Raw genomic sequence first — 14,581 nt, forward strand, 5'->3', positions numbered from 1 at the left:
TGCTGTAGAAATTTCTATACGGTAAAATATGATACGGCGAGGACTCACCTGAGGGTATATGCGGATGCGGGCAGCCGACCACCTTGTGTTCCCGGAACCAGTCCTGCGACAGCGGGCCGAGCAGCCCTAGCGGCGTCATCGACTGCTTCGAGTAGAATATGTAGTCGATTATACCCTTGAAATCAAATCTGAAAACGAAACAATACAAAACTTTATTCTCTATTTGTTTTATGCAACCTGTCGATATGAAGTTATAATGATGTCAAATCAGATGTGGCTCACTCCGCGATTTCGTCGCTTTGCAACAAGTAGATATAAGTACATTCGTCCCACACCAATTTTGGTGGCTAGCCATAAGCCACGCGTGGCGCTGTCGCCACCTAGCGGTCATATCTGTCCTAATCGTAACAGACGCGTTTTTTTAGAGAATGAGTTTTCTGTACCTAATACTATTATTTATTCTGTGGTCAAGTTTACAATGAGATATAGAGCAATGCTTAGTGACTACTATGAACGACTTAAGTGGATAAGTAAGTGTTGAGATTCATCATTCACTGGCGCAGTCGGCAGGATAGAAAATACGTAGTAGAATCCGTTTATTATGACTCCGCTTATATTGACCAACCGCTTACTATGACGTAATTAAGTACTATGACCTAAAAATCCTACGAGTATTTCCATGAAATTATGTCGGGTTATACTGACACATTCGCTGGTTTTCGGGGCAGTCACCACGTCTTTCCCTGCGAGGACGTTTGTTGCGCTCGTGGCGTGTAAGGTATTTTAGTTTTGATTCTCAGTGACAAGTTGATATTTGTTACAAGTTTAATAAAACTCATTTCCCACAAAGGAATTTGAGATTAATTTGGAAAACATAACAAAAATAACAACTGTGTTTTATATGACAACCGCTTAGTATGACGTGTTTGTCATTTCCCTTCGATGTAATTATAAGCGGATTTTACTGTAGTATAATTAATATACATATATGTATGTATATAAAATAAAACCTTTTGTATTTATAATACACCTTCATAAAGTCGGACCAATCTTTCTCTGCGCATACTGCTATGACGAAGTGTGGAAGTATCTCCATAAAGGTTAAATTCTAATGAAAATATGACATTTATTAAGACACTGTGGAGCTAAAGTACTTAATGGTGGGCGATATTCTCGATTAAACTAAAAGCTTGTCGTGTCGTGGGCGAGCGTTTTTGTTAACATATTACAAGACTCACGTGTAGTTGGTGTAGGGCATGATGTCCTCGCTGTAGGCGGAGGCCAGTTTGAAGTTGTGCGTGAACTCGTGCTCGGAGCCCGGCATGCGGCGCAGCGAGGTGGCGTACCCCAGCGCCTTGAAGTCGCGGTGCTCCGACGACACGCGCCCGGCCGATAGGAACTCCACAACGCCTGAAACGTACACAATGAATAATCTATAGTCGATGACGCTGATTGATGTTTCGAATTTTTGGTTTTGATGGATTTTTATAGTTCCGTGCCTCAAAATAAAAAAAAAACGTAACCCAAATAGGATCACTCGTGTGTCTGTCTGTCTGCCCCCTTTCCGCCCACTTTCGAATAAATCGAAACTAACGCGGCCACCATGCCAATAAATCTAATTGCTTTAACATCAAAGCGTCGAAGCAAACACCATTCTCTAAGTAATGTAGAAATACGTTGAAAGCGAACCGTCCTTAGCGGTCGCGGCGGCGGCGCGCTCCGAAATCGTTAATTTATTTCCAAGTGACGGACAAACAAGCCCATTGCCGAGAAAACCGTTAATTGGTCTGTTTGTCTCGAGGATCTGACCCGTCTAATTCGAACTAAGCGCTATGTATTGTCCCACCGTTGAAAACTAGGTCGTGAATATCTTAAGACGCTAAACTAGCCTCATTTGTTAATTACATTCAGCTTGAACAAATTGTGTTTGTAATCGATCTCTTTCATAATGCAGACAACTTGTACGTGAAAAAGGTTGTTTTTGCTTAAAAAACAAACCAATGAGTCAAACAGTTTCTATTCTATTAAGGAAATGAAAATCCAGTTAACTATAGGAGGAAATGGAATTTTGCTCACATAATACATATTTTTCCTCATTGATAAAATAAAGACAGCTGCACATGAAGTTGTATGAGTAAACGTAACTGTCCTGCTTCCAGTTTGTTTGATTAGGTAAATTAACATGTTGTATTTAAGCTTAATGAAGCTAGAAAGTTTTATGGCGTTATTCATAAACGCGATACTGGCCTAAATTAGCTATAAATCGTTTGTCTTTATCTGTCATTTTGACTACACTGAGAGAAAAATCATCACCAGGAATTAAAAAACAGTTCTGTACTGGGGGAAAAAATGAAGTTTTAGTAATAATTATGGACGTTTCACTATTTCTGTAAAGTTTATTTATTTCTACAAATAGCTCAGTAATCCCAAATATAATTTCAACAAACAGATAATATAAATTGGAAGAACTAATAGAAATTGCAAAAGTCAGTTTGTTCCTATTAGTTAACTCTCCTTGTCCCCGGATTAAGTTTATTTTTGTAATTCTAAGTGTATTTTTGTTATATTTTTCTCTCAGTGTAATGCATTCATAAGAAAGGGATAAAACATAACATAACTAAATCAGGCCTGTAAAGTTTTATGAATGTGTACTATGTGAAAATAAGCAAGTATGTAGTAGATAGTTACCGCTGTCAGGCAACGAGTTGAAGTCCCCGCAGAGCAGCAGCTGCACGTTGTCGCGCTGGCCCGCCAGCCGCAGCGTGCGCGCCGAGTCGTCCAGGATGCTGCGCAGCTCGTTGCTCAGCATCATCGTCTGGATCAGCCTCACGTGGAGGAGCTCCTGGAGCTCATGTGACAATAAGCAAGTAGTAGATAGTTACCGCTGTCAGGCAACGAGTTGAAGTCCCCGCAGAGCAGCAGCTGCACGTTGTCGCGCTGGCCCGCCAGCCGCAGCGTGCGCGCCGAGTCGTCCAGGATGCTGCGCAGCTCGTTGCTCAGCATCATCGTCTGGATCAGCTTCACGTCGCAGAACTCGGGGTCCCAGTGGATGTGTGCCGTGCATACTAGAATTGGCTGCCCGAGCATCGACGAGTCCGTTGGTATGCCTGTCAAATATTCATTTAATAAGTATATAATTTAGAGTTTAGGCAGGTGTCCTCTCCTCCTCTCCGTACGCTCAGTATACGTTGCTTATGTTGTTTTGTATATGTCACCGTTAAATTGTAAAAACCGTTAGTTTATAATCTAACTAGCGAGATTGTAAACTGTCGAAATATTGTGTACCTTAACATACTGCTTACAATTTAACGCTTTATTTTTCGTTAGATTATAATCTATCGAAGTGAAACCGTCATATTGTGAACAGGCGTACGAAGGAACGCGCCTCAAGCGCTGATTGGTTGAACGTTGTGAGCCGCGCGCCGCCATATTTTAATGTCGATAAATACATAGATCTGTTGTCGAATGCAAACAAACAGTGTTTTGATTACTGTAAATTGATTTCGTGTTGGAAATTACTAAAAACTTTAAAATTAGTTACCTACATGACATTGTTGCTGAATGATGAAGTAAAATTCATCTGTGATTAACCAAAGAAATGCACTTCAAATGATAAAAAACCGGGCAAGTGCGAGTCGGACTCGCGCACGAAGGGTTCCGTACCATAATGCAAAAAAAAAAACAAAAAAAAAGCAAAAAAAAAAACCCATCCAAGTGCTGACCGCTTCCGACGTTGCTTAACTTTGGTCAAAAATCACGTTTGTTGTATGGGAGCCCCATTTAAATCTTTATTTTATTCTGTTTTTAGTAGGTATTTGTTGTTATAGCGGCAACAGAAATACATCATCTGTGAAAATTTCAACTGTCTAGCTATCACGGTTCGTGAGATACAGCCTGGTGACAGACGGACGGACGGACGGACGGATGGACGGACGGACGGACGGATGGACGGACGGACGGACGGACAGCGAAGTCTTAGTAATAGGGTCCCGTTTTACCCTTTGGGTACGGAACCCTAAAATAATAGGGTCCCGTTTTACCCTTTGGGTACGGAACCCTAAAAAAAGGGGAAATATTGCTGCGTTTCTGATTTTTACTTTTATATTTAGTTGTATTTCCGAGGCGTCCGACATGTAATTATCTATGACGGCAGATCGGTGATCACGTGGTGCTTTCCATGGAAAACGAAGTGCCGGAAGCTCCGGCCCGGCCCCGGCCCGGTCTAGCGTGGGTCATTCTTAACTTAAGAGCAAAAATGTAACGTTCATGATTCTATATCGTATTGTTGTAGCGGTGGTGGCCGAGTGGATATGACATGCGACTTTCAATCCGAAGGTCGCGGGTTTAAATCCTGCATGGCCCGACCCAATGAGTTTTTCGTAACTTATGTACGAATTATCATTTGATAACTATTTACCACTAGCTTTTCGGTGAAGGAAAACATCGTGAGGAAATGGTAGGTGTATGTGAAGTCCCCAATCCGCATTGGGCTAGCGTGGGGATGATAGCCCAAGCCCTCTCGCGCATAAGAGGAGGCCTGTGCCCAGCAGTGGGACGTATATCGGGTGAATTATTATTCTCCGTTTTAAAACACCCGGGTCTTTTGAGCCCGGTCATTTATAAGGCGTACGTGGGGATATAGATCCAACACGTAGAGGCCGTTTGGAGAGATTTGATGTCATATAGAACGCCTTCTGGAACCCATTCACGGGTACATCAATAGATACCCGTGAACCGGCTTCAGCAGGCATTGTAAGCTATTGTAGAGAATATGGACAGAGTACTGGTCTATGGTTTAAGTTTGGGTGCAAAAAAAAGACTGGGCTATTGCAAAGAAGTCCGGGCACCTGCCATAACATTGCTTGCACAAGTTATCGAGGCAGGCAGTGACTCGCCACTCGTTTGATGGGCACCTGATGCGCCATCGTAAAGACGGCCAGGCGCAACATCGGTGTGAGCGGCTCAGGGGTGTCGAGAGGTGTGCGCAGCTTTCTACCCAGTGGCTGTTACCAGCCACTGTGCCAACTCGCGTCTTATGCATCTTTCGCTTCCACCCCTGGAGCATATAGCTCTAGCGACTCCTCTCTGGACGACCAATGAAGGCAAGCCAGAGCTGAGACTCCTGCGGGTCCCCTTGAGGTCCACTCCGACCAACGAAGACACGCCGGAGACCCTGACCGACTCTCTTATTATTATTGTATAAGTATTTTTTTTGTTTCACGAGAAAGTGAGGTTTCTGATTTTATTATTATGTTACTATGTTTTCTTAAATAATATCAGAATGATTGATACTCTTCTTAACTAATAACAAATACAATAGGTACTTGATATCACAATATTTGAAGCGTATTTTATTAATATGATAGACACCCGTGTTTGATTCTTAACTCTATGGACACAGAACGGCGTACTATAAGACGGACCAATCAGCATGCGAGGTGCGTTTCCTCGTGTGTCGGTTCACAATTTTACGCTTTCTTGTCGATAGATTATAATCTACCGAAAAACAATCCGTAAAATTGTAATCACTAAGTTACGTTACACAATCTTTCGACAGTTTACAATCTCGCTAGTTAGATTATAAACTAACGCTTTTTACAATTTTACGGTGACATATATAAGAGTGTGTTATATACGTGATCGACGTAAAGCATTCTTTCCATAATACCTAATCATAATAATTTTAAGGGCTAACCAACTTCTCCTCGCGCTTTAACATGGCTGTCTGCTGTCTTCAAGAACGACGGCCGATATTAATGTAGAAGCGAAAGTGACCAATGTTTTAACATTAAAAACCTTAAGTTGCCTGGGGCATTGTCCCCAGGACGCTTGCTGCGTATGAGTGAGTTTTTAGGTTTTAATGTTTGCTTGTGAATTTACTTTTGTACGTAATAAAAATGTTTCAACCACATAGATAAACGCTAACTTTAACGCGATGAACTATAGCAGGCCAGACCATCAAATAGTATTGAAGTGGAAGGTGCTCACCATTTTCCCACGCCGCTTCTTTGGTCTTGAGCAGCGCAGCCAAGCCGATGTTGTCTTTGGGCATGACGCGGTTCAACATGTTGTCCGAGCCCTCGCTGTTAGCCATCGCGAGCTGGTTGAATTCGATTAGGTGCTCTTTTACTAACGCGAATCTGCAAACATATTTTAAATTTTTTTAAGGAATATATCCTGCTAATTAATTTCACAAGTAAATTATGTTACTGTGTAAGTCACCCCACACTAACGTCTTTCAAGCGTGGCGTCTAGTCAACTCTATTACGGCTGCTGCTCGACGCCAATTGCGATTGTGACGAATGTAGAATGGGTGACGAAAGCAGAATAGGACTAATTTAAGAACCTGATGAAAAACTAATGGGACGACCCAAAACGATACCCTGCATGGCGCAACTGCGCAGTGACGCCATTTCCAGCAGCCATAGACTTGACTAGATAGTCGCCAACGCTCGGGAGACGCTAGTGTGGGGTGGCTCTAAGGATCCATCATTAATATAACGAATAAATTCACTCATCAGCATCACGTACTTTGCAGATCTGAAGAAGATGGCACAACCATCGACGTATTTTCTCTCCGATTCGGACATGGTCTTCGCTCGCGATTTTGGTGAGAATATGCCATCGTAACCGTCGCTTTTAAGCTCTGGTAGGAAGAAATTGTAAAATTGGTCGGTTTCTACTTCCTGCAAACACAGTAATGGTTTAGGAATGAATATTTTTTATATTATTTATATTTTGCAGATACGTGCGTCAAGATTAGCGTTAGATTGGCCGAGCCGGCGGTTAGTAAATATATAAAACTAGCCAAATAACCACTAACCTGTAAACTAATTAGGTCTGCGGAATAATGTCTAATTTCATCTAGAATTCCTTTCTTCCGGTAATCCCATTCTAACGCCCAACTGGGGCAGTAGCCGTACATCTGTCTCGTGGCGTATTTGTCGCAGAGGACGTTGTAGCACATAACCGTAAAGATACCTGAAAGTAACAACATTTATTAGCGAATACATAGCCTTTTGAACCTTCAAATTTAACATTTTGAGCACCATTTGGTTTCGTTAATCTAGTGTTTGTAAACAAATTAATAATACATAATAAGGGACACTGTCGAAAATAAATTGTATAATAGTGTTTTGTTTTATAAGGGGGTAAACTTGTTGTTTAATTCCTCGTGCTGATATTGATATCCAAGCAAAGGCTCGCTACGCTCGTAGTTCGAAATGTGGAATCTTGAGTCTTGCAAGGGTTTCAAGGCACACAGGTTAAATAAACTTTGCTCCCGAGACAAACATACAATTTTTCACCACACTAACTCGAGGAAAATACTAACTGTAAAATATAACAAATTAATTTCAAATGAACGTTATTAAATATTTTTCATTCAAAATCATTACTCAACACGAGAAAACAAATTAAAATTTTCATCAGGTTACTTTGCCATACATGTGGAAAAATGTAACCTTCTTAACATTAATCAGTTTTTGAAGTGGGTACAAAGAGTCTTTACGAGCTGGTGTGGTGAAAAATATGTATGTATTATGTTATTTTAAGAAATCTTTATGCTTCAAAACCGCTTACTACGTAAAGGCAATTCACAGCTCCAACAATTTATCTAAATTTATTTAGTTAATTGGCAAGCAATTGTTCCAATTACAGTTTCGCGACAAGTGTTCGCTGCGAGACCAATTAGTCGACGTTGACGTTTTGTTACGATGGCAGCGCATGTTGCGTGACATGTATAAAGCTAATTCAACAGAGTTGTATTATGATGCATCTGCATTACAACCTCACCACCGAGCTATATTCTCGTTAATTGGCACGCGCCGCAATAGTTATAGTATTTGTCTAATTGCATATCTTCAATCTTGGGCAGCCGCTTAAAGATATCGTGACTCCGCGGCTTTTCCCAGCGTGCTACAATTATGGGTTTCACCTGTATTTTTCGAATGGGGATGGAAATGAGCCGTTTAGCAGTCACTCAAGCCGTCATCTTGTGGGCCCGGGGGCTAGTCGTGTAAGATGTATTAGAATCATTGTCGATGATTAGAAAATGGCGTATACAATTGTGTGGAAGCGCTTAACAGCTCGCAAGCATCTTAGTACGATAAAGACATAGAAAACTGTTAGAAGTACGAGTAGGTACTAAATGAGGTACGAAGAAGACAACAACGGCCTCTTAGAAACCGGACAGGAAATTAGACATGAGGGTCCTCTGGCTGGACTGTTTCAACGTATCCACTTATTACGTAAACTAACGTAGCACGACTGTGCTCTCTCACGCCGCATGCCATTATCTCAGATTTATGCGGACGCGGCGGCGCGCTCGCAGTCGCACCCGTCTCATTACGCGGATCAAAAAGCGCTGGGACGATGAAACCAGCCGTCTAAATGTCGACTTCGTGGAAGACCTTGGCGGTGCAATTATCTCGATTTAATCGCGCTCCCGTCACTCAACAGAAAATGTAGCGACAATGCAGTAGTGTAAGTTCAAGACAAAGAGGTCGCAACAGAAGAACAACAGTTGAGAGACAGAACAATAGCAGGTGACGGGCATAGAGCTGTGGCACGGACAAATTGATAAGGATCATAAAGCGCATTCGCGTTCATGCTAATCGTACAGGAGTCAATGTAACCGAAAAGCCATCAACGCTGCCGCAGCACGTGCTTTGGCAAAGTCCATTTTATGCGCTATGCAATTCAAGAGACGCGGCGCACATAACAAACGTCAAGTAGCTTTTGATGCGCCACGACACGGATCACGACAGGATTGTTTAAGCACTTCATAGAGGAAATAAAGCGAAAGGACACCCGCGCAAAAATAAATGTTAATCTTCTTTAATATATGGGCGCGTGTTTTCATTCCAAAATAAATAGACAACGATGATGAAATATTACGTGTATGAGTAAGTATCGCATCGATCAGCGAACAATGGAGGAAGGTGTCTCGCTACGGGCAGTTACATTACTTTTGACGGACAGGCCCATTGTATGACAAACTTAATGCGTTTTATAGGGCTCCATTGCAGTAGACTACACTATTATGGATCGATAGTGTCGATGCCACACACAGAATGTTGTACGTTAAGCAGGGTTCGGAGGCTGGCGTCCTGTGACGTGTGCAGCAAAAAGAAGCAATCGGAAAAGGCGTGGTGGCGCCGGATGTCAGGCAAGTGAAGCATGTCACGGCGTGTGTGGGTGTGTCTGCCGCATCGTGCCACACCGCAACGCACCGGTTTTCGTCAACAACACAGCGGCTTGGCCCACGTAGAATCACTCATATTCTAGTCGAGAGATCATTAATTACTACTATATACGCAGCGTGACTAATGTGAGTAAACACTATAAACATCGACAGACTTTCAATACGTAATTAATATTGTTATTTTTTTTAATTATATAAGTAGTATACGAGTATATCCGTAGTTAGGATTCACCTCTCGAGAGTAGTTCACGACGTACCTTTGCTACATCATAAAATAACTATTGCTGGAAATGTGTAAAAAACAGAAACAAATCTTCTCCAGTTATATTATTTGTTACATTTTTGACTAGAACAAAAAAATATGGTTAGGTTTTAAATATAGGTAAATACAGTTACTTATCGCGTCCAATGATGATCCCTATGATGATGGTTCCTTCAAATCTATTTTGCTTGAGCTTAGTAAAAAAATAACTGAAGAAATATGTATTTACCTTAATTTTATTAATTAAATGATAATGATACATTTCTAAATAAATTAATATATTCCAAAAAACGTCCACAATGTTTTTACGTGACAGGTACGAATAAAAATAAACTGTCATATAGTCATATCATTCGACGCGATAGATATAGAAACTACTATATTCTTTGATCGTGTTATGTTTTTTACGGCAATTAAACTAATTTTTATTCAATCTAATAATATATTTTAACTCAAACAGAGCAAAGTGCTGTCATTAGTAGCGGCGCGAGCCGCGCAAACTGCAATATATCGTAAGAACTCAATAGGTGCTAACAAGGCGTTGTTAACGATCGTTTTTGAAACGTGCCTGCTCGACTTCAGCTAAAGATTTCACCTTTGCTAATAATGAATCATCATTCCATTTACAAAGGTTTATTGTTCGATGATTGGTATGCTTTATCTTGTAGATTTAGACTGAAATTCTGAACAGACTTGTTTGAAGAATAATATAAACACAAAATGTATCATAAGTTGGAGCGAAACATTGACAGGCTCTACGATTGCAGCATAGAGCCGTAGTCGTTCATAATAATTTGCATAAGAAAGGCCATAATTGCAGCGGATCGAGGCGCTATTGAACGCTACATCGAACAGTGCAATGCAACATATGGCTCGTTCGTATGAGAGCGCACATCTGTTCTAATTATGTATTACGTCTGACGAGTAATTTAAATTTAACGAAGTCGAAGCAAAGTCGATATTAAAATTGCAAAAACATAGTGGTATTCGTGAACCAAGTGATATGATTATGATTTTTAATATGTTACGCAAAGTTAGTTGACGAAAGACCATTATCTATGGGCCAATAGTTGCCTGAAAATAAATGTTTTCATTTCATTTTTTCATTTCATTTTCATTTCATTAATATCTAAATTTTGAAACTTTTTTCCGTTGTTTTTAATTTTCATACTAATTTAAAACTGTTCATTCACTATCCAACCTATTCCTATCGTCTTGACAGCGCCACGAGATTGCGTAGTAGTACCTATAAAAATAAGGTCTAATTGGCTTAAAAAGTTCTTCGGCTGTATGACGAGTCTGTGTAGCCATAGGATTTCTCTTGGGAATATAGGACTGTGCGAAAAGTACGGATCGCATTTGTAAGATTCATGTATGGCTATTAATCACATGTAATGGGTTAAATGCAATTGCAGTTACCTCGAGAATAGCATCAGGCCTTACGTGAATGATTTACCGTATGTTAAGTCAGCGTTCCGTTGAGGAGTTTGAATTGGTTACAGCTTTTTTTCTTTCATGAAATTTTAACGGAGTTGAAATTACAATATTTAATTACATATAATACAGACTCTTCAAGCGAATCTAATAAAATGAACACGTATTCATTTGTGTACCTAGCAAAAAACATTACCTAAGTATCTACAAGGCACATACTTACACTGTTACGGTTAATTGGGCAATTTGGGCAACTGACTAAAGTGCGTAGCACGAATTGTTATTCTTATTGAAGTCTTTGACTAGGGCTGATGCTTCAGAGGTATTCCATGAGCAAAAGGACAAGCAGACACATTTTTCATGTATACGTTTTCAGTTAGAAATATGCATTAAACGGATAATGTCGGAGAAAGCATGAGAATTTGTATTTTTGAGTGTTGTACGATCCAATCTCGCCCTTTGGATCCATACTATAGTTATAATACCACGCTCTTCATCTAATGAGAGACCGCAGGAGAGGTATATTTTTATCGGAATAAATTTCCCTCCTGAGTCCCAGAGGACCTTTTAAAGGATTTAATCTAAAATCGAATATTATAAGGTTCCAAATTCAAAACTGCAATAATGACAAGGGGGACTCAGGAGCAGTGTTGCGAAGATCGCGGTAGATAGTCATGTGGGTTGTTTACGCGTTTTGAAAACGATTTTTTAATTTTACCACAAGAAGTAAAGCGCGAGAATGGGGAGGTGAGTGGCTCTACAATGAAGCCAACACAACAAAATAATCGTTGTCATTTTAAAATGCGACAGCTGAGACAAAGTTGCGTGAAAAGTCATATCGAATAAATACATTTTATTGGCAAATAAATAAAACACCAGTTGTGCCCACTGCATAACTCATGGATTGTGACACTCAACAGAACAGCGCATGACATTCTGATATACTACGAGCGCTATTTGTATTAGGACCTTGTGAATAATATACATATTTGCATTTATAGTAAACAAAATTTGATACATTTACTTCAATAACTATGCTAAATTATAAATGTATAAAAACCTATGTATGGACAAATAGGAAGATAAATAAAATAAGGACTACTAGTTAAGTAACCATAACACGCTCCGCCGCGCCACGCCTGTGCAAATATCATGTCAGATCAAGATCACGGTGAGCTCCATTGCGGATTAGGTAGGTACTCAAAAGAAACATAAAACAAATAATATAATTATGATTTGCCATGGCATCTAGGCATGTTCATGGGAACCGTCAACTAAATTACCTATTTGGGATTTATATAATACGCGCTATCATTCATCTTCAACCAGTATATCATTTCGTACTAATGTCTTGTACCACTTAACAGCTGTTAGTGGAATATTTTAATACATTTACTTGTTAATAACCATAGCTTTTTATTTTGGTTCCACAGTAACCATGTCATGGTAACTAAACAGATATTTAAGCTTATTCCTATAATTCAATATGTCAAGTCAGTCCAGATTAGTTTATCACGAACATTAGCATATTCATATCGAACCAAACGTTAAAAGTTTAAAGCCAGTGTATATATCCGGTGAGTTACCAATTGTACGTATACCCACAGATGTAACGGTACCGGCACGTATGAAAGATTCATGTACGAGTCACGATCGGGACCGATCCTGTATCCCGGAGCTCTCGTATGGGAACATTACCATAGTGATGGCGGGGCGGACCGCGGTTGATTATATTTATGGGACGCGCCGCGTGCGCCGCGCCCATCGTGCCACTATGACACTTTATTAATGATCAACTCGCTAAGATTCTTATAGAAACATGTAACGTATTAGGCATATTGCAAATTAAAACATGTAGGTACCTAATCGTATATCGCTCTGAACTAATCTTGATGTGATCGTGGTAATTAAAAAACATTACAAGCTGACAACCACAGTATCGAACTAAGTGATGTTTTGTGATGTGCATCAAGAATAGCTGTTTCAATTTGAGATAAATTGTGCAATTAAAAATAATTGAAGTGTCATGTACTTACAGGTAGGACGAGTTCTGTTAGGTCGCGTTAAGGGAATCCAAGGCCTCTGTGGCGGCAAGGTGGCAGTTACTGCAACAAAAGAAACAAAGAAATAAAAAAATGAACCGTTTTACCACTATTAATTTTAAACAACGGATCCATCGAACATCGGAACGACGAAAAAATTAATTTGCGAGCTCCCGAACAATCGCAAAAACCTAGCAATATCCATACCGTTATTGTTGCTCGTGCCTCGTGCCCGAGTGTACGTTGGAGATTTATTCGCAATTAAAGGCGTACATTCTGCAATAGCATTAAGCGAACCCTCATAATTCGCAGAGGGAGCAAAAAGTTGCTAGTTTGATAATGCAATCGCTTGCTAACATCTCTCGAGTTCGATTTACATTTGTTACTGTTTGAACAAAGCCAACTAAAAAACCTAGGTCTATTGTTCCCCTTACTTTGTACCTACGCTGAATAAGGAATTGCAAGTTACGTAGGGAAACTCCCACTGTTACAATAACGGCACGCCAAATCAATACACCAAAGTTAGAGTAGGTATTTATTTCAGTTAATAACAACTTGTGTGCTTAGGCTTAGGCCCTGATTTAGAAGATATACAATTTATGGTATTCACTCTTAATTTAATAAGCATTTATAAATCAAGTTCATTCATGCTGTCACATAGGTATACAATGTATATGTCAGCGGCCGATCGTAAGATCAGGCATATCGTGAAATGTGAAACGTGAAAATCTTTGACTCATTCTCTGAGTCGACGAGCCCCGCCACGCGGGGCTCCTATTTCTGGGCAGTTTGCCCTTCGGGCATCTGAAGCAACCTAACGAACCTATCCTACCTATATATGGGTTTAATGTGACTATCGTCAAAACATTACACAGGAACATTACGATCTGCCTAATCTTACGATTGGCCGCCGACATATACATAATGATACACGTGTCATTAGGAAGATAGGATACCTATGCTCTAACACCAGTGTAGCTGTCTCCCTTATTGGCCACCTTCTCTTATATTTTGTAAACTACTTATATGTAGTTTATAGAGCAATATATGTATATTTTTTATAGAGCAGTGCAGTAAAAGCAAAAACAAGTAAAAAACTAACCTATTCAAAATTTTGCGTCAATAAAAATAAATGATTTAACCCTGTATCAGAGCAGAGCGCTGCTCATGCGGAAATAAAAATAAAATAAATGCTACCTCAAATTATGAAAAAGCACATCTTAGCTAGCGACGGCCACAGCAAAAAATATTTTTAAGCAGGCTTTCAGTCTATCAGAAAACCCATTTGTTACCAAGTGTTTGGCAGTGCATTGCTTTGATATCATGCTGTCGACATATATCCAGGTAGAACTGTAGAACTTTACAGTTTAGAGTTCGGTACTGGCCGCGTCGATAAGTGTTACTAGTACACATATTCATAGAGACTTCAGTTTAAAGACCAGTATTCAATGAGATGGGATGTGGCGTGATTTCCAGCTAACTTGGATATGTTTGACGTAATCAACTCTTTGTTAATAACTTATTAGCCCTTTTCCAGCGATAATGTACAATTTATCGATCTAATCGAGAAATCCAATAAGGTTCGTTAGGCTGGTCTTTCGGGAAATGTGACTTGTCTTCAAATGAATCACCCCACCG

At 40.0% G+C, this 14,581-nt stretch overlaps 1 protein-coding gene across 1 annotated transcript in view; it reads right to left on the minus strand.

Moving 5' to 3' along the window:
- The window catches only part of LOC134678278 (CCR4-NOT transcription complex subunit 6), a 175,083-nt gene that overhangs the window by 7,294 nt on the left and 153,208 nt on the right, over positions 1-14,581 (minus strand). Inside the window, exons 6-12 of the mRNA XM_063536768.1 lie at positions 12,938-13,006; positions 6,824-6,981; positions 6,532-6,686; positions 5,989-6,140; positions 2,883-3,107; positions 1,239-1,410; positions 49-188 (exon numbers count right to left, since the gene is read on the minus strand). Coding sequence (XP_063392838.1) covers positions 49-188; positions 1,239-1,410; positions 2,883-3,107; positions 5,989-6,140; positions 6,532-6,686; positions 6,824-6,981; positions 12,938-13,006 — 1,071 coding nt within the window. The remainder of the gene's footprint in view (positions 1-48; positions 189-1,238; positions 1,411-2,882; positions 3,108-5,988; positions 6,141-6,531; positions 6,687-6,823; positions 6,982-12,937; positions 13,007-14,581) is intronic.

Source organism: Cydia fagiglandana, chromosome 2, assembly GCF_963556715.1.
Source record: "Cydia fagiglandana chromosome 2, ilCydFagi1.1, whole genome shotgun sequence".
Taxonomy (NCBI): domain Eukaryota; kingdom Metazoa; phylum Arthropoda; class Insecta; order Lepidoptera; family Tortricidae; genus Cydia; species Cydia fagiglandana.